Raw genomic sequence first — 19,665 nt, forward strand, 5'->3', positions numbered from 1 at the left:
GGGTCCCGGGGGTGCCATCAGAGGGCTGAGGCAGGGAGAGGCCCGAGCAGAAGGGAAGCATCACCATTGAAGGTAAAGATGTCCAGAGCCATGCGGCCCCGCCGCCGGCCAGCCGTCCACTCGAGCTGGGTCGGGGGGTGCGCCCGTGCCATCCCAGGGGCCAGGTGCGCCTGCTCCAGGGCCCCCAGCAGCTTGTGCTGGCACAGCGCTGCCATGCCCCTGGGGGCCTGGTCGGACACAAATCTGTGGGGACAGCACAGGGCTGCAGTGGGGGTGGGCGGTCCGCCGATCCCACTCCCTGAGCCCCGCAAAGCAGGCTCCTTACTTCAGCAGTGGCTTCTGCAGGGGGGACATGGGGGGAAAGGCGCTGAGCAGGATGGCCATGAGGGCCCAGCTGCGCTGGGTCTGCTGCTCGTCCGGGTTGTGCCAGATCTGGGCCACAAGCTGGCTGAAGATCTCGTCCCGCAGCCCCGGCCGGCGCTGGCCCTGCCGCACCAGGTACTCGCCCATGCTCTGCTCCTGCCAGGGCAGCAGGGACCCATCCCCCAGGAGCCGCAGCATCTGCAGACACGGAGCAAGGTGAGGGCAGGACGTGCCAGGGCCTGCCCCCCAACCCCCTGCGCTCAGCCAGACCCCAGGAGTTAGGGTCCAGCCCACCCTGTCCCCTCCCCACCGTGTCACTCACCACCTTGTTGATATCCAGTGCGTGCTGTGGGTTCTCCCCATGCAGCCGGGTCAGGGGCTCCACCAGCAGCTGCCCGGGGCCGGGCAGGGCCGGCTCCTGCAAGGACGAGGGTGACAGCGTCTGAGCACATGCCAGTCTGGCCAGTCTGTGCTGACCTGCGGCAGAGGCCCCAGCGGAGCCCAGGGGAGTCCGCGCCCTGGGGGACGGAGAGGGACTGGCGAGGAAAACCACCTTAGGGACACATCTCCGTGGCTCCTCCTGATTAGAAAATTGATGTCCATGCATATAGAAAACTCAGAAAACATGGAAAAGAATAAAGAATTTAAAAATCCATTACTAGGGCGCCTGGGTGGCTCAGTGGGTTGAGCCGCTGCCTTCGGCTCAGGTCATGATCTCAGAGTCCTGGGATCGAGTCCCGCATCGGGCTATCTGCTCAGCAGGGAGCCTGCTTCCTCCTTTCTCTCTCTCTGCCTGCCTCTCTGCCTGCTTGTGATCTCTCTCTGTCAAATAAATAAATAAAATCTTTAAAAAAAAAATCCAGGGACGCCTGGGTGGCGCAGTTGGTTAATCGACTGCCTCCGGCTCAGGGCGTGATCCTGGAGTCCCGGGATCGAGTCCCACATCAGGCTCCCAGCTCCATGGGGAGTCTGCTTCTCCCTCTGACCTTCTCCTCGCTCATGCTTTCTCTCACTGTCTCTCTCTCAAATAAATAAAATAAAATCTTTAAAAATAAATAAATAAATAAATAAATAAATGAAAAATCCATTACTATTTTCCTGTCAGTCATGACCACAATTGACATTTTAGCCTCTCTCCCCAGTCTTGGTTTTTTTTTTCCTTTTTAAAGATTTTATTTATTCATTTGACAGAGAGAGAGAGAGAGAGAGAGAGAGCGAGAGCGCGCATGCACACGAGCCGGGGGAGTGGCAGGGAGAGGGAGAGGGAGAAGCAGGCTCCCCGCTGAGCAGGGAGCCCAATGCAGGGCTCCATCCCACGACCCTGGGATCATGACCTGAGCCAAACGCAGACGATTAATCAACTGAGCCACCCGGGGCCCCTCCAGTCTTGCTTTCTACACAGATCGATCCATCGCCCTCCCACACCTATTGTTGCTTTTAACAAAGCCGGGATCATACTCTGTTGTCCCGTCTGGAATCCTGCTTTCGTACCCAACACGGCAGCCTGGACATTTGCCTTATTGTTACACATGCTCTAAAGACACGACTTCAACGGCAGGACGAGCCACAGGTGTAATACAGGTGCGGCCTCACGGAGCTAAGTTACTCCCGAGATGTTTCGCTTCGGTGGGTATTCTCCAAACGGGGGTGCTGTACCCGTTGCCCCCATGATGGGAGACGATGGGTGCAGTGGGAAGAGGGCACAGGTACAGCTTCTGCCCGGCAGGGCTCATGTCCGGGGGAGCCACGGAAATCTGCCAGGAAGAGCCATAGTCTGGGAGCCCACCTGAAAGTTAGTGGAGATGAAGCTGGAGAACGGGAACTGGTCGATGTCGGGCGGGAGGCTCAGGCTGGTCCGGGCAGGAACTTCAGGGGGCATGGACTCGGTGATGCTTCCATCCAAGGCATGGTGATGGCCTGGGGGTAGCACCCAGAGGCAGCCCAGAAAGGCCGAGGTAAGGAGGCTGGCGATGGACCACCCCCCGCCTCTCATCATCCGCCCCCAGTCCTGAGGCGGTGGGAGCTCAGGGGAGCCCAGAGCATCACCGGGAGGGAGCACAGCAGAGAGACGGGAGGGAGGGAGGGAGGGGTCGTGTAAGAGGGACACGAGCCAAAACTCACCTTCTGCGGTCCTCAGCAAGACGGCCACCTCAGCCGGGATCTCCAAGCACCCCAGCTCCTAGCAGAGAGGAATGATCGACCAAGGACTAAAGGAGGGGGACAGGGATCCAGTGTCCCTCCTCACCCCCGGGACTATAAACTTCTCCAAAGACCAAGGATTCTGATCCTGGACACAAATAGGACCCCAAGAGCCCTCAGAGGGAGACCAAGGGTGGCCCAGGCCTCTTCTTGGAGGACTCAAGGAATGCACAACGGTGACCCCAGAGCTCTTCCACGAGCTGTGCCGGTCCCAGGAGGCTCATCACCCAGCGGATGCCCTGGAGCTTCCAGACCACCTACCATGCCTGGTGCTGTCCTGGAGGCCGGGCCGCTGTGTTGGCCACGCCGATGCCCAAGCTGCTGGAAGAGATGCAGGGGGAGCTGGTGCCCCGGTGAGGAGGTCTCTGGGAGCCTCCTGGCAACTCCCTGCCTCAGCGGCCCGGCGGCCCCCTCTGGCCCCGAGTTGAGAAACTAGCCCAGACCCAGAGGGGCCGGCTGCCTGTGGCCAGCTCTTCAGAGCCCTCACCAGCCACTACCCATCTGCCAGGGCGCTGGGGAGGAGGCAGGAAGAAATGGTCCCAGGGGACAAAGTCCAGCCAGGGAGGGGCCGAAGAGGGGAGCCGTGTGTGGGCACTGACCTTTGAGCTGCTTTATGGCCCTCATGCTGGAGTCATCAGGCCAAAGCAGGAAGCAGCCCAGCCCTGGGAAGGTCTGGAGGGGATGAAGGGAAGACACCCCAGACAGGCAGGGGACAGTCGGACTCTGGGTGGGGGGACAGGGATGACGGAAGTGACCTCCCAAGGCCCCGGCGTCCCCTGGCCTGGCAGCGGGTTAGTGGGAAGAGCTGGGGCGGCCGTGGTCTCTGAGCCGCGGTCCTCCTGCGCTCGGGCCAGGACTCCTGGACGCCAGCAAGGCTGCCTGACTCCTCTGCTCCGAGCGGCCGGGGGCAGCAGCCCCCTCCCAGACACTCACCTGCAATCTCTGTCGCCTCCGGAGCAGGGGCCGGGCCACCAGCAGGACGGTGCTCAGCTGTCCCAGAGCTGCCCTCCGTCGGAGGTACCGCTTCCTGGAGGCCGGGAAGGGGGTTGGGGAGGAGCTCAAGCCCAGACCTGGTACCTGAACCCTCCAAGCTGAGACACAAGTGCACGGACCCCGGGCCGACAGGGTCCTGGGTGCTTAGTAGAAGCCACGGCGGAAGGACAGGACCCCTTGAAAGAACTAGGACATTGAGAAGGTGTTCGGCTCCGGGGATGACGGTCTCGGGCAGCAGAGCCGACCGCCGGCCTCGCTCCCCCGCCCCACTTCGGTCAGTGTGGTCGTGGGTAAGTCCCTCGGCCTCTCAGCTTCATCGTCCTCATCTGCAAAGTCAGGATCTGCGTAACCCCTGCCCCACCACAAGATGAAATCAATCAACCCACATGGTGAGAAGAGTCTCACCTATTTTTACTGAAGAAGTGGAATTTCCAAAAAAATGAAACAAGTGCTATGACTGGAAATCTAATAAGAGATCAAGGAAGTGATCATGTCTTTGAGAATTGTCCAGAGAGAAGACGACGCTCCTCAGTAAAGGAGTCGTGGGCAGGATTAAAATTAAAAAATCAGTGTACAGCTTTGAGGCAGTCAGCTGGCTCAGTGGATAGAGCATCTCGGGGTCATGAGTTCAAGCCTCAAGTTGGGGTTAGAGTTTACTTAAAAAAATAATTATAAATGTACATATTTTGTTAAAAGACACCACAAAGAGCATCACAAGACAACACACAGAATGGGAGAATGCTTGCAAATCACATATTTGGTAAGAGTTTCGGGGCACTTCGGTGGGTTAAAGCCTCTGCCTTTGACTTCGGTCATGGTCTTGGGGTCCTGGGATGGAGCCCCGCATCAGGCTCTCTGCTCAGTGGGGAGGCTGCATCCCCACTCCCTCCTGCTGCCTACCTCTCTGCATGCTTGTGATCTCTGGCTGTCAAATAAATAAATAAAATCTTTAAAAAAAAAAGTTTGATATCTAGGATGTAGAAGGAACTCCCACAGCCCAACAACAAGACAAGTTATATGAAGAAAAAACAGACCGAGGACTCGACTGGACATTTCTCCACGATGATCTATGAGCCAAGAAACATGAAAAGACACTCAACCTCGTTAGCCATCAGAGAGATGCAAATCAAAGCCGCGATGCAGTACTGTTCCGTGCCCACGAGGATGGCCAGCGTCAAAAAGTGGAAAATAAAGGCGCCGGGGTGGCTCAGTGGGTTCAGCATCTACCTTCGGCTCAGGATCTGATCTCAGGGTCCTGGAATCAAGCCCTGCATGGGGCCCCCTGCTTAGCGGGAGCTCTGCTTCCCCCTCTCCCTCCCCCTCTGCTGATGCTCTTTCTCTCTGTCATAAATGAATCTTTTTTTTTTTTTAAGTGGAAAATAAATACCAGCAAAGTTGTAGAGAAATCAGAACCCTGAAACACGCTCTCGGGAGCGTAACCCCTTAAAAAACACCAAACCCAGAATCACCATATGACCCCGCAACTCCACTCCTAGGTAAAGACCCCGAAGAGCCGGAAGCAGAGACTTGAGCAGACACCGGCACGCTCGTGTTCCCAGCAGCCTCACTCACGAACACCAGAAAGTAGAAGCGGTCCTAGTGACCGCTGACGGGAGCGGTCTGCGCGCCCAGGGGCCAGGAGGAGCGAAGCCTGGCCACCTGCTACCACGCAGACGAACCTCGCAAACGTTCCGCTTGGCGCAGTGAGCCAGACGGGAACGGAAACTCTGCATGAGTCAACGCACTTCGGCCATCCGGAATAGGCCAGTCGGTCGGGACAGAGAGTGGATGGGAGGTTCCTCGGGGCTGGAGGAAAGGCGAGCTGGGGAGGACTGTGTGAGGGTGAGAGGGTCAGCCGGTGATGACATTTTGGAAAGAAAGTGGCAGTGGGGGTGTGGTCTTGGAAGTCTCCCCTGGGGTCCAGGGCACTGCCCTCACTTTGTTCTCCGAGCTTTACTGCTACCTTGGGGGTGACTGGTGACAGATTCACTGTCACACCTGAACCCCCCCACCCAGTGTGCCTGGGAGGTACCATCCCTCCCTGCATCCCTGGGGGTCACCAGCTGGGCCCAGGGTAATGGAGAAGGTCAACCAGCAGCTGCTGTTCAACGAGCACAGACTTTCCCATCAAGCTGTAAAGGGGAATGGGTGTTCATTATGTGAGAACGGGGAGGCCAGTCCTTAGGACCAAGAAGTCCAAAGAGCCTGGAGTATAAAATTCTGGCCTAGAGGCTGGAGAGATAGGCGGGGTCTATCTAGAATCTATCTAGACCTATCTATCTAGGTCTATCTAGAATCAGTCTAACACAGACTGATTCACGCTTTTAAAAGATCATTCTCGGGGCAGAGTGGAGAACAGACTAGAAAACACTCAAGGAGTCAAGACTGCAGGTTCCAGTGGCCCGAGCAGGTAGTGAGCTTCTTGTCACTCAGGGTATTCAAGCAGAGGCTGCAAGGGGAGGCTGACAGGAGGGCCCCAGGGCAGGTAGATTTTCTTGAGGCCCCACCCCTCCCACACTCTGCCCCACCACCTGCAGGAGGCCCCCCGTGTCGCCCACCCCTGCAGACCTGGCCTGGAGCCCTCGCACGCGAGCCTGCATCCGCGGCAGGAGGAGGCGGCTGAGGCGCTGACGGGAGATGCAGGTGCGCAGGCTGCCGTGCAGGGCGAGCAGGGCCTGGGAGCGTCGCCGGGCCCGGTGCTGCTCCAGATGCTGCCAGCCTGGCTCCCGCAGCAGAACCTGGGGGCAGACGTGAGGGTGCCCGGGCTGGGGGTCCTGAGGCCTGTCCTGCTCTTGTCCTGAGGCCTTGGCCTGCTTCCTTCCAGCAGCACAACTGATTCTTGTGGGGAGCCCGGGACACGTGCCACCCAGGCCCACTCCAACGCCTCACCACCCAGAAGGAACACCCATTCCTGAGTTTGTTCTGGAATGCTCCTCTCCCTTTCCAGCCATGGACACGCACGTATGTACGCACACACACCTGGGTGGCTCCAAGGTGACAGAGGGGTGACTCGGCCCCCAGCACCTGACTCAGGATGGCGCCACACCGCTCACGGTCAGAGGACTCTCCCTGTGCCTCGGTCTCCAGAGCCCGGAACCTGGCCCAAGGAGGGGGAAACTGAGGTCAGAACAAGCACAGCGAGGACCTCCCCCAACGCTTGTCCGACCCCCCAGCCCCTAAGTCATTCAACGATTTGCAACGCACCTACTATGTGCCAGACCCCAGCTGGGCTTTGCTGAATGGCGGAGGGGTAGGGGGAGGCGTGGGCAGGGAGGGGGTCACCAATAAGGAAGGTCAGAGGGACAGAGGGAGAGGAGAGCAGTGAGAAGAGGCAGGTGGAGGCCAGGCTCAGGGCCCCAAGGAAAGAGGGTCCACTTCCACCCTGAAGGAACCCCAGGTCTGCCAGCCACTCCAGGGGGGCCTCCTTATGGATCCTGTGTCCGGGCCCTTGGCTTCCTCCATCCTGGGACCCTACCTGGCCAGGAAGGCCTGGAAGGGCAGGCGCACGGGGAAGTTGGCACTACGGGTACGTACTGCCTCCAGGATGCCCGCCTGGTGCAGCTGCTCTGCCACGTGTCCCACATCAAAGAGGCCCGGAAGCTGTGGCCATGGAACAGAGGCAGTGAGAAGCTGTGGGGGGTCAGGGGGAGCTGCTGAGCAGGGCAGGACAGGTGGATGGGAAGGCTCTGGGACCAGGTGCAGGGCGGGGGAGCGGGGAGGGAAGCTCACCTTTCCCGGGTTGGGGTTGAGGCACTGAATGAAATAGACATGGCTCCTGACGGAGGAAGGGGGTGTGGGTCATGTGGGCACAGAGCAGCCCCCGAGTCCCTGGGGTCTCGTATGGGCGGCACTGTCTCACCTGCCCAGCCGGGCTAGGAGGTCCTCCAGGGAACGCTGGAAGCGAGAGGCCAGTGTGGGCTTGCCCTGCCCGGCCCTGGACTGGGACTCTGCTTCCCGGAACAGGCTGCCCACCAGCTGTGGGACGAGAGGAGGCCAAGCTTGCTTCCCAAGCCTGTCCACAGCCCGGCCTGCATCCCCAACCCGGGGGAGCTAGGGTGGGCCAGTCCACAGCATCCAGACCCCGGAAGGCTCAGCCCGTGGTCCAAGGTGCCAGGGCTACCCCCTGGGGCAAGAGCATCCAGGGCAGAAGGTGGGGGACACGGTGTGGAGGGGTGGGGGCTCCAAGAGGGCTGGCAGGGGCACCTGGAGCTGGCTCTGGGCAAGCATCGCCACCGCGGCAGGGTCAAGATGATCCCGGTTTCTGTTTACAAACTTGTGAACCTGCAAGAGACAATGTGGGGAGTGGAGGGGAAGCCAAAGAGAGAAAGCTGGGCTGGGGGCGGGTCCCTTGTCACATAATCCAGCCTCTCCCCACTGGGCTAAATAAAGGGCCACCTTTGTCTGTCAACTAACGGCTCTGGGGAAAACTGGAAATCCCCATGCAAATGAATGAAGTTGGACTCTTATCTTATATCAGATATAAAAATTAACCCAAAATGAATGGATCAAAGACCTAAGTTTAAGGCCTGGAACTCTAAAACTCTTAGAAGAAAACGTAGGAAGAAAGCTTCGTGACATTGGACTTGGCACCAATTTCCTGAATAGGATACCAAAAGCGTGGGCAACTGAAGAAAAAAATAGACTGGATTTCATCAAAATTGCAACTTTTGTGGGGCGCCTGGCTGGCTCAGGCAAACACGTGTGACTCTAGATCTCAGGGTCATGAGTGCCAGCCCCATGTTGGGTGTAGAGATTACTTTAAAAAAAAGTTTTTGGGGGGCTCCTGGGGCCTCAGTGGGTTAAGCGTCTGCCTTCAGCTCAGGTCATGATCTCAGGGTCCTGGGATCAAGCCCTGCAATGGGCTCCTTGCTCAGTGGGGAGCCTGCTTCTCTCCTGCTGGCCCTCCCCCAGCTCATGTTCTCTCTCTCTCTCTCAAATAAATAAAAGTCTTAAAAAAGATTTCCTTTTGTGAGCTTCCAGACAGTTTTGTGGTTTTCTTTACTCAGACTCCTTGTGTGTGCGGCTTTTTAAAGATGTGATTAGAGTTTTCTGAGGGCATAACTGAGGGTATAACTGATCTGTGTACCGAAACGGGTCACCTCCTCCAAGAAGCCTTACTGGACTTGCTCTACCTCAAACGAGCCATATGGTCCTACCCTTTACCCTTTACCCCACCCCTCAGGAGTTAACCTCCTGGGTGTGCTGTCACCCGTGAAACTCTGAACGGGGAAAGGCAAGTCCCTTCAGTGAGCACCTACCATGTGCCAGGCACCTGCCTGACCACTTCCCCATTACCGCATTTAATCCTCACAACAGTGTTATAGGACAGATTCCCATTCCCATTTTACAGATGGGAAAACGAAGACTCAGGAGGAGAAGCAGACACCCAGAGGTTACAGAGTCAAGTCCCACGAGTATGCCCCACCCCTGCTGGTCTTGAGGCTCGTGCTCGACCAGAATGCAATAAATCATACTGGTACTGTGCAGGGCCAAGGGCGTAGGTAGAAACATATGGTCAAGCCCTGGGAGGGGCCTCTCTTCACTTACTCCTCTTAGCTGTCAGGTGAGTCAGCTCTGGGGAGGGCCCCCCCCCCGGCCACATCACCCTCACCGATTCACCCAGGAGTCTCTCCCTGATTCACCCTGATACCTGGTAGGTGACAGTCCCAGCGCAATGCCTCACGGTGAAGATAGGAAGGGGCAGCTGGGGCTTGGAGTAGCAGGGGTGACTGCCGTGGTGGTAATGACACTTCTGAAGGAAGGTGTGGTCTGTGGCCTGATAAGAGGGATGGGCTTGCCTCAGGCCTTCGAGCACGAGGAGACCGTGCATCCCTCCAGGATGATCAATAAGTATTTGTGGAATGGGGGCACCACGGCCCTGAGGCTTGCTCCCTACTAGCTGGAGGCCCAAGGGACCCCGCCAGCCCTACATGAGCCTGTGCTGTCCCCACCACCCTGCCCCTTCTGCAGCAAGGACCCGAGGAAGCCCAGAGAGGTTAGGATCTCTCAGAGACAGGATTTGAACCCAAGCCGTGCAGAGAGACTCCGGGCAGGGCTTCTGGCCCCATCACCTGTGGCTCCTCTCAGAGGTCTTGTGGGCCCCGGACTGGCCACCAGGGCCCCCACTGCTCGGGGCTCACCTGGGGCAGCCACGTCTGGGCATCCAGGAGCTTCAGGAGGCTGTGGGGCTGGTCTACGAGGAGGTCCAGACAGGTGTCCCACACAGGCTGGGGAACGGGCACCCAGGCCAGCAGCTCCCGCCGACAGGCCTCCTGGGAACAGCCAGCGCGGGGCCAGGTACAGAGCACGCCCACATGCGTGCGGGAGCTCCCTGGAGCCGGCGCAGGGATGGCCTCCCATTGTCCAGATGAGTAAAATGAGGCCCAGGAGGGCTGAGACGGTGGGCCAGGGGGCTTTGGGGGCAGAGCTCTCAGTTCAGCACCTTCCGTTTCCCAAGGATGGCCCCTGGTCTGGAAGGCCTGGGCGACCCTGGCCCCCGCCCGGGCCAGTGCCCCATACCTCCTCCTGCGCCCACAGCAGCCGGCTGGAGAAGAGCTGCAGGCGCTCGCTGGCAAGGTTATTGCACAGCTGCTCCAGCCTGTTCACCCGCAGGGCCTGGGGGCACAGAGGCAGGGACATGGGCACTTGCACAGTTGTGGGGGGCACGGGGCGGTGGGGGGGGGAGACTGCACACTCCCCTCCTGGAACTCAGGGAGGAGTGGTGCCCTGGGGCTGACAGAGTCAAGTCCGAAGGCCCCCTTCAGCCCACATCCTCCCCTCTGCCTCAGCACGACTGTGAGACTTGAGGCCTCTGGTCACAGCCATCCTGTGGTCTGGAAGGTGTCTGTTCCTATGACCTAGTAGCTTGCTGGCTATTGGAATCCCACATCCTCATAAGCAGGGCTCCAGGCCACTGCCTCCAAGAAGCCTTCCAGCATTCTTCCTGTAGGGATTACAGGTTCCTTTCTCTGCGGCCCCCAGCATGTTACTTGTAAGCTCAGGCAGAGCCCGCATTCCATACACCTTTGTACAGAGAGCTTTGGCTCGCTCTAGAACACACACTTGCCACAGTCATCTACAGTCCCGCACCCCCGAGAGGGCATAGTCACCAAGGGCATGCTGGAAAGGAGAGAGCAGGGGGCACTGAACAGTGCCCACCCAGGAACCAGGGTGGAGGCCACCTTCTCTTGCTCTAGCCCCCTTCTCCCTGCCCTGAGAAGGTGGAATCTTCTAGAAAGGGGTGAAGAGCTTATGAAAACTCAGGCCATCCGGGGGACTGTCCCTTTTCCTGCTCCTCTGGGGGCTTGGGAGGGGAGGCTGTGAGCTGATTCATCCTAGGGCCTCTGCCTTCTGCCACCTTAGAGGCTCCTGTGAGACTCTGCAAAGCCAAGCAGGACGGACTCCCCAGAGGCGATGTCGGGGCTGGACAGAGCAGGGCAGAAAGGCTACAGCTGTAGCCCCTGTGCTGACTCAGGGCTAGGCAGGCCAGGGCTCACGAGCGCCCCCCTCAGGAAGCGCGGACCCCACAAATGATCGGGATGAAGTGGGCACCCTGTCCCGGGCCCTGTCCCAAGGGCCAACCTCAAAGCCGTAGACGTCCACGACAGTGATGGTGTCCACGTGCTCTCCCTCCCCAGGAGCCGCCAGCTGCGTGTTGCTCCTCTCCAGAAGCCAGGTGAAAAGCCGGGAATACAGGGCCTTGGCCAGGGCGTCCCTGTGGGCAGGCTGGGTGAGCCTGTGTGCGAGTGCCAGGCCTGGCCACGGCTCCCTCCCGCCCCCCGGGGTCACCTGGCATCAACGGCGCTCTCCACCGGCAGAGACCTGCAGACCCAGCCATATGGGGTCTCCTGCAGGGCAGAGGAGGTAGGAACATGTGGAACAACAGGCCTGAGGCCTACGTGGGCCCATGCCAAACCTGCGGGGGTGGGGGAGGCTGGGGGTAGGGGAAGTGGAGGGGGTGGGGAAGTGGGACCCACCTCCTGAGGAGCCCAGCACTCACCGTGACCCTCCTGGTGACAGTCCCCTCCAGGCACTCGGGTGGCACCAGCAGCAGCCGGGCTGCCGCGTGGATCTCGGCCCAGCTGGACACGGCAGCCACCTCCTGGGACTCCCGCTGGACAGAGAAGGGCCTGTTTTCTCACCTACACGACGGGCATCTGCCCGCTCTCCAGCGGCCCTGGGGAAGCCCCGGGCTTTGTGATCTACCTACAGGTGTTTGCTATCCTTGCTGCCCTGATTATACAAACAAGGCACTGCTGATCCAGCGTCCACAAGGGCCGCAGCCGGAGCCCACCTCTGAAGATGAGAAGCAAATGTTGCCCAGGTGCAGGACGGCGGCCAGCACGGCCCAGGCGGCGGTCACCTCCTCGGGGCACAGGACTTGCAGGGCCTTCCGCAGTCCTTCGAAGTCCCGAGCATCATCCTTTCCCTGGAGACAGCAGGCCTGGCCCTGCAGAGCGCAGCAGGGGTGAGGGGACAGGGCCCGGCAGCCCAGGGCTCCCCTCTATGCTGGCCGCTCCTTAGCACACCCCCCACCCCACGCCAAGACCTTTCCCCGGGCAAGCCTGGTCACCCAGCGCCCAGTGGGCCTGCTCCCACCTGGTTGAGGTAGGAGTAGGTCTCTGGCCCCTGCAGGGAGAGCTGCTCCCGTTCTACAGGGTCCAGCCCCGCCAGCAGCTCGTAAAAAACATGGAAGCTCCGCTCAGCCTGGGCCTTGGGGGAGAAGGACCAGCTTAGGGGGAGCAGTTGTCCAGTCCTGTGCCTCAGGGGAAGCAAGGATAAATCCTGGGAAAGGCACGGTTGGGGGTGCTGAATGACCACAACCCCTTACAGCGGCTCCTCCCTCTTTCCCATGCTGGGAGCCACGGAGAGGGGAGCCACAGGGCGGGTCTTACCTGAAACACCACCCTTGAGGTCTCGAGCAGATAATGGGACACAGAGGCTCCCACGATGACCCCACTGTGGGCACAGGACAGTGAGGGGGGCTAGTGTCCAGGATGCATGCAACCTAGGGGACCTGCTCTGAATGGGACACACTAGGGGCTGGACCCAAGGGCAGCACCTCAGTTCCCAGCCAAGGGAACCGATCATGAGTGCCGCCCCCGGCCCCGTGCCCTCCAGAACCCCTGCCACTCACTGCTGCACGCAGAGGCAGAAGACCTGGCCGAAGCGGCTGGCGTTGGCATTGAGGACTGTCTTGGCATGGCCGAAGCTGCTGAGCACGGGCAGGACACCATCCAGCTGTGTGGGGGAGATGCATTTGAGGACCCTGGGGATGGCGGTGGCACCCACTGATTGGCCATCCGAGCCGAGGACACTTTGTGCCTGGGGGTTGTGCTCCTCCATGGAGAGGGGGAGTCCCACCCCACCTCGCCCTGCCCCACGGTAGGCGATGCCTGGGGCTACCCCTAAGAAGAAGCCAGAGGCCCAGAGACCATCCTCCTGGCCCAAAGGAGAAGGATGGTCCCTCTTGGATCCCTAGAAAAAGGCCCGCTGCTCCTCACGTGACATCTTTGGTCCCTTGTCTGCTCCTGCTCCAGGCTGCTTAGGAACTGCACAATCTTTCTGGCAGCTTCTGTCTTCCCTGAGCCGCTGTGCCCACTGCAGGCAGGAGGGGCTGACAGGGTCTCCAGGAAGGGGCACAGAGGACACCCCATGGAACCCAGGAAGTGGGGTTTGCCCACCCGTAAGTGATACATGCCCACCCCTGCACCCTGGAAATGCGGAGAGGGCATGGATACCAAAGAGAAAGAAGTCTCTGAGATGCCACATTCAAGGGACATGTGGATGACTTTAGCCAGGACCACAGCCCTTACCAAGCCCAGCATAGCTGCCCAGCAGGGGACCAGACCTGTAGCTTCAAATGAGGACCTCATGTCCCCTGCCTCCCAGCCCTCAGAGCGGCCTGTGCATTCTGCGGGGCACCATCACTCACCCGAGGAGAATGCATGTGCCCTGCCCAGAGCTCCGAGACAGGCGATCGTAGGCTGATGCGGCGATGGCCAATATGTGTCTGAGGGAGGAGGGAAGGAAGCGAATGAGAAGGTTGCCAGAGACGGGCATCTGGGCCCTGCTAGGTGTAGGAGGGCCCTCAGCCCCCAGAATCTCAGCAGTGGGACATGTTGGGGCTCAGCCGCCTGGGGGTAGGGGTGTTGGTGAGCACAGGGTTGGTGGGGCAAAGTCACGTACGGGGTGGTGTTAGGGGCCCTCTTGGGGTGGTAGCTGGCCAGGACCTCAGCTGAGAAGAGAGGCAGGGGCTGGTGGGGGTTCAGAGAGAGCAGAAGAGGCCCTCCAAAGGTCTGGGGGAAGAAGCAGATGCTTTCGTCAGAACACGGAGGAAGCAGGGGTACGGATGGAGTGGGGCTCCGGTGCTCCCCAGCCCGGTCCCCGGCCCCCACCCACTCTGCAGGTCCCCAGGGAGGGTTCAAGCACCCAGCCCACAGAGAAGGAAGAAGTTCTAGAAGTGCCAGAGGGCCCTCTGATCCAGAGGACAGGGACTCCAGCCCCCCAACCCTCCCCAGGTACCCCCATACGTAGATTCGGCCCAGATGAAATCTCTTCTTAAGGCATAGCAGTATGGAGCTGTCACACACTGGTCTGTGGCGACGGCAGGACAGTGGAGCAGGGAATCGGGGGCAGAAGGAGGTCCTGGGTTAGAGCGGCCACTGGCTACAGCGATCCTTTGGGCAGATCAGGCCCCCTCTGTGGGCCCTGACTGTAACACAGGGCCCGGCCACTAAGTGAGTTACGCACTCCATGGGTAACTGACCAGAGGGAAGCTTTGCGCCAGTCAGAGAAGCAAGTCCCAGGCAGGGGCACCTGCTTTTCACCCCTCCCCCATCTCTTCCAGCCAGACCTCTGGTAAAAAGCACAGTCCCTTCTAAGGGTACAATTTATAAGGGATATGAGGAAGTGTGGGACCCAGACACGACAGATTTGGAACTGCCCCCGGCTCACCGCAGCCGAGCCAGGTCCTCCGTGTCTTCCAGGCCTATCCCAAGGTTCCTGCCGTCAGCGGCCAGGAAGGGTGGTGCCTCCAGGTCAAGCCCCAGGCTCAGCTCCAGGTCCCTCTCCAGCGCCTCCTCGGTCTCATCCTCTGGCTCCCACCGCTCCCGTGGGGACCTGCGGGGCCTTGGGCTTCTCTCCCATGGCAGGCGGTACTCCAAGGTGAGTCGGGGCAGCAGCGCGTCAGTGCAAAGCCCAGGGTCCTCGCGGGGTTCGGAGATCTGAGCCCAGTGGACGGGAGCCTGAGCCACCAAGGTCTCGGACTCCGCTTCGCTGCTGGAGGCGCTCTCGTCGAGTGGGGGCTCGTGGTGGGGAGCACGGCCGAGGAGAGAGCCTTGGCGGGGCCGGGCTACACGCTCTCCACTCGCCCCGCGCCCCTCACTGTCCCCCGAAGCTCCTGCACAAGGCCGAACGTGCCCCTCCCCGGGAGGGGCGTCCGTGGACCCTTCCTCTGAGCTCCGAGTGCTCGACGCCCTCCCAGTCCTGTGGATCCTGGGGAACACGACCGCGAACTTGGGATCCGGAGTCGAGTCCTCGTCCTCAGAAGGGTCTTCGGGAGCTGAGCTCTTCCAAAACTGTGGGGAGCTCGAGTCGCCGCTAGGGGGAGCCCTGGGCCGTCCCCATAGTCCCGCTACGCCGGCCAGGCGCAGTAGTAGACGCCGCCGCAGGCCCGGCCCGAGACCCCGCCCCCCGCCCGCCCTCGGCCCCGCCCCCCGGCCCGCGCCCGCCCGCGCCCCAGTGCCTCGGCCCTCGCCCGCCGGCCGCCGCAGCCGCAGCCGCAGCCAGCGCAGGAGACCCAGCGCGCGCACGACGCGCCGGAGCCTCTCCGTGAGGCCGGTGCGGCGAGGAGCCGGAGCCGCGGCCTGGGGCGCTGGGCCTGGCGGGGTTTTCGCGCGGAGCCTGCGGAGCGCCACAAGCGCGGCCAGCGGCGCTGGGTGTCCGGGCCTGTCTCCCCCGCCCGCCCCGGATTCGCTCTCGCCCGCCGCCACTTGCACCTTCCCCACCTCTTTTCCGACCTGGCGGCGCCGACTCCTAGCGCCCGAGGCCTGGGCTCTTCCAGGCTCGGCGCTTTGCGGCTCAGCCTTCGGCCTCAACTCACTGTCCCTTGCGTCCCGGGCCGGCCTGGGGTCCCGAGAAGCCCGCGAGTTCCGGGGGACGCACGTGCGGCTGTCCTCGTGGGGGCTGGAGGCCTTGGCTTTTTTGCCCGGCTCAGTCTCTTCTGCCTCAGGGGCTCGGCTCGCCGCTCCCCGGGCTGCCCGTGGGCCCCCTCCAGGCCCGGCCCCTTGCAGGCTCGACTCGGTGCCTGTCTCGGGATCCGCGCTCTCTCCCCGGGGTCCCACCCCCGACGACCCTTCCCCGCTCCGGGGCTCGGCGCTGTCCCCGCCGTCGCTGCTTCGACCGTCGCTGCTGGGGCGCTCGCCGGGTTCCAGCGCTGGCTCTGACCCAGTCTGGGGGTCTCCAGAGCCCGTGTCCGTTTCCTCCGGCTTCGGCCACGGTGCCGGGGCCCCACCGCTCTGGCTGTCGCTTTCCTGGGCCTCGCGGGCTTCGCTGTCCAGGCAAGAGCTGCTCCCATCTCCACCGGAGGAGGGGTCCACATCGAGGCTCCGGGTCTCTCGGCAGCCGTGCGGAGCTGGGGGTCTCCGCCTCTTTCCTCTCTTCCTGCGGCGGCAGAGCTCCCGTGTCCTCCCTTCTCCGGGGATACGCTCTTCCTCCAGGCGCCCGCCACGGCTGTTCAGGTGCTGAGACCAGGGTCCCCGATGCCGCGCGCTGCCTGGTCTCCCCTGGGGCTCCGGTGGCGGCCCAGCCGCTGGCCCTTTGCAGCTGCCGGTCCCCTCTGCGGCGGACTTCCGGCGGCCACCAGGGGTCCCGTGGCTTACCGAAGTGGCGGGCTCCAAAAATGGTCTGGCCCTGTGGGCCTTAAGTCGACCTTGCCGGCCTTCCCGGCAGGGCACGTCCTCTGCACTGGCCGACCCGGACTCCTCCTCCCCGGAGACCCGCTTCCCGGGTCCGCCCTGGCGCTGGGGCTCTTTGCCCTTGCTCCTGCCCATGGCGGGTTCAGTGAAGAGGGGCTTCCAGGCGTCTCTGTCCTCTCCTGGGAGATCTGGCAGCCCCTGGCGCCCTGAGCCCTTGACAGCACCCACACCGGTTCTGCTCTGGCATGGCCTACAGTGGCATTCTACCCCCCACCACCCCTGGGGGCTCCAGCCTTCCCCGTGAGCATTAATAATGCAGGTGGCTGCGGGTCCTGACCCCCTAAGCCAACAAAGGAAGGGAGGCGGCCCAGGAAAGAGGAGACGCTTCAGCATAGGACAAAGGCCAGGGACAGGGCAACCAACCATTCAGCCTGGGAGTTGCTGCCAGCCTGGCACCCTGCCACACTGAGGACCCGTATGCTTTGCTCCCGTCTCACTGCTTGCCCAGGAGGGGGGCAGGCGGTGAGCCTTCCTTCAAAGAACCTGTCTGGGGGCGCCTGGGTGGCTCAGTGGGTTAAGCCTCTGCCTTCAGCTCAAGTCATGATCTCAGGGTCCTGGGATGGAGCCCTGCCTCAAAGGGTCCCTGCTCCGCCGGGAGGCAGCCCCCCCCCCCCGTCTACTTGTGATCTCTCTCTCTCTGTCAAATAAGTAAATAAAATCTTAAAAAAAAAAAAAGAAGAAGAAGAAGAAGAACCGATCTGGACCATCATCCTGGGGGCTTGGAGGGACACCCACTCCTTCCTTAGCTCTCTTGGACTCAGTATCAATAAACAGCTAACATTTCAGGGCTGATATGCCAGGCAGCATTCTAAACACGTGGCTATGGAGTCATTTATTTCCTGAAAGCACTTTAAGAGGTGGGTGCCCTAAGGATTCCCATTTTACGGCTGATACGACTGAAGCACACAGCTGAGTGTCACAGGGAGGGTCAGAAATGAGATGCCAACCCAGGCAGTCTGGCTCCAAGGCCCCCTTGAGCATAGGTGTGAGCGACCGCCACCAGCAGCAAACCAGACTTTCTCTGGTTCGTTGCAACGTATCCAGCAAGCTCTTGGGCAGGCAGAGAGCTCTGGGCCCCTCTCTGGTCTCTCGCCTTCTTGGTGGCCTCTTCCCCTCTGGGTTGACCCAGGCCAGGGTTGTAGCTCACTCAACCATGTGGGGGTGGTAAGTCTCAGGTCCCTCCCCAAGTAGCCTTTCATTCAAATCTCCCCAAACCCTAGGAAAGGGATATGATCTCCTCCTACAGATGGGGAAGCAGCTCAGTGGATAAATGACTTGAGAACACACAGCCGGTAAGTGAGGAATTGGGCGGCAAAACCAGCTCCCTGGACCCTAGGTGCCTGCTATTCTGCTCCACCTAGCTTCTGCTGGGAACCGGTTTTGGAACCAGCCAGCCTTGGTTCCCCCAGCCCACCTCCTGGCTGTGCGACCTCCAGCAGCCTCCCAGGAACCCGACAAAGGACAGCAGGGGGAAAGGAGACCTCCTCCCTGCCTCTCCACCAAGCCTAGCTCTTTCCACCAAGCCCAACCCTCGCCTCTGGCTTCTACCTTCCCCACCCATTCCTCCACCCACTTTGCTCCCCCCCAACCCATTCTGCTCCTCCCTCCCTCCCTCCTGGCCCTGTGACCAGCCACAGTAACTTTCACCTCCTTTGCTTGGGTGTTAAGGTGCTGTGCGATTTTACAGACTCTCATTTAATTCCTACCACCCTCTGAGGGAGGCCCTATTATTATGCCCTGTTTTATAGATGAGTAAACTAAAGCACCAGGGTGATGTCATCTACCCAAGGTCATACAGTGGGTCACGGGCAAAACCAGGGTCAGTGTCAGGTGTGCTCCAAGTCTAACTGAGCACTAAGTTTCCCACCTGTCAATGCTGAAGACCCTCAGATCCGAGTCTCCAGACCAGGTGTCCAGCTGCCTGTGGAAGGTTGGCAAGGGCCTTGGAGTCGGGGCTGTGACCCCTGCCATGCTCTCACCTCCATCTGCCAGAGGTTCTGTCAACTCAACTGCTTGGAATCTCCACTGGCCGCTACCAGCACCCCTCCCTGGATGGAGGCGGCAGGGATGGCCAGGCCCTGTCTGCGTGCCAGCCCAGCTTCCAGGAATCCACTTTCTGAGGGGGTCTGGGGGGCTCAGTTAAGTGTCTACCTTGGGCTCAGGTCATGATCCCAGTGTTCTGGGATCGAGCCCTGTGTCGGGCTCCCTGCTCAGTGGGAAGCCTGCTTCTCTCTCTCCCACTCCCCCTGCTTGTGTTTCCTCTCTCGCTGTCTGTCAAATAAATAATATTTTAAAAAGTAATAATAATCCCCTTTCTAGACTGGGCCAAACCCTTCAGCTTGTGCAGGCCTATCTGTACAAATTGCTGATCTCCCACTCCCAATTAGAAGGTTTCTCTAGAACTGAAAGAGGCAAGCCACCAACACTATCTAATATTTCATAGCACAGAGTTCTTAAGGCAAAGATCATTCTCAATGAACATGGATGTAAGTCTATTTCCAGAGTGGGTATTTTCAGATGTGCGTGTGTTAGCTTAGTTTCTTTTATGATACACATCAAGATCCTGTGCATCAAGCCCTAACACGTTTGCCCTAACCCTGACCAGAGGGTCACCCCATCATGACCCCGCGAACCTCATGGACTCTCGTGCACCTCACAGATCCCGAGAAGACAAGGTAATCGTTCCATTCCCCAGAAGAAAGCAGGCCGCAAGGGCGGTAGGCAATTTGCCTGTCACAGGAGTTCCACTTGCTGGGATTTAAACCCCAGGGGTCTTTGGAAATAAACATTTCACAAGGGCACTTCCTGCTTCAAGCCCCTCAGAGTCTCCCCATCAAGTGGGCCGGCTGCCGCAGTCCCCTCCTGTCTGTAGCTTTGTCTTTCCATCTACCCAGCCTCCCTTTCCCACATTTCTGGGACCAGGGTCTGTGTCCCCCTTCCCTTAGGGAACTGTTCCTCTGCATTCCTTACAGCTTTTGGGGCTCCTACTGCCGTTAAGTGCCACTCCACTTCTAAGGAGAGTTGGGGGCTGGAGCAGCCCAAATACAATCCGGAGACTCTTGAGCTGCCCAGGCGTGGCTGGAGGGCAGTGGGGCGGATGCCTTGCCCCCCCAGCACATCTGTCCTGGGACCT

The 19,665-nt window shown here is 60.3% G+C and overlaps 1 protein-coding gene across 1 annotated transcript in view; it reads right to left on the minus strand.

Moving 5' to 3' along the window:
• The window catches only part of MYO15B (myosin XVB), a 29,150-nt gene extending 12,543 nt beyond the window's left edge, over positions 1–16,607 (minus strand). The window contains 28 exon segments of the mRNA XM_044250204.1: positions 65–243; positions 326–561; positions 686–781; positions 2,150–2,280; positions 2,485–2,542; positions 2,824–2,880; positions 3,496–3,589; positions 6,124–6,293; positions 6,535–6,652; positions 7,031–7,155; positions 7,285–7,330; positions 7,415–7,530; positions 7,759–7,836; positions 9,206–9,331; positions 9,696–9,827; positions 10,075–10,170; positions 11,137–11,269; positions 11,344–11,402; positions 11,555–11,668; positions 11,849–12,004; positions 12,154–12,267; positions 12,450–12,513; positions 12,692–12,795; positions 13,059–13,181; positions 13,486–13,567; positions 13,744–13,853; positions 14,088–14,151; positions 14,512–16,607. Coding sequence (XP_044106139.1) covers positions 65–243; positions 326–561; positions 686–781; positions 2,150–2,280; positions 2,485–2,542; positions 2,824–2,880; positions 3,496–3,589; positions 6,124–6,293; positions 6,535–6,652; positions 7,031–7,155; positions 7,285–7,330; positions 7,415–7,530; positions 7,759–7,836; positions 9,206–9,331; positions 9,696–9,827; positions 10,075–10,170; positions 11,137–11,269; positions 11,344–11,402; positions 11,555–11,668; positions 11,849–12,004; positions 12,154–12,267; positions 12,450–12,513; positions 12,692–12,795; positions 13,059–13,181; positions 13,486–13,567; positions 13,744–13,853; positions 14,088–14,151; positions 14,512–16,607 — 5,077 coding nt within the window.
• Between the last annotated feature and the right edge of the window lie 3,058 nt (positions 16,608–19,665).

The sequence above is a fragment of the Neovison vison genome, chromosome 5 (genome assembly GCF_020171115.1).
Source record: "Neovison vison isolate M4711 chromosome 5, ASM_NN_V1, whole genome shotgun sequence".
NCBI lineage: Eukaryota > Metazoa > Chordata > Mammalia > Carnivora > Mustelidae > Neogale > Neogale vison.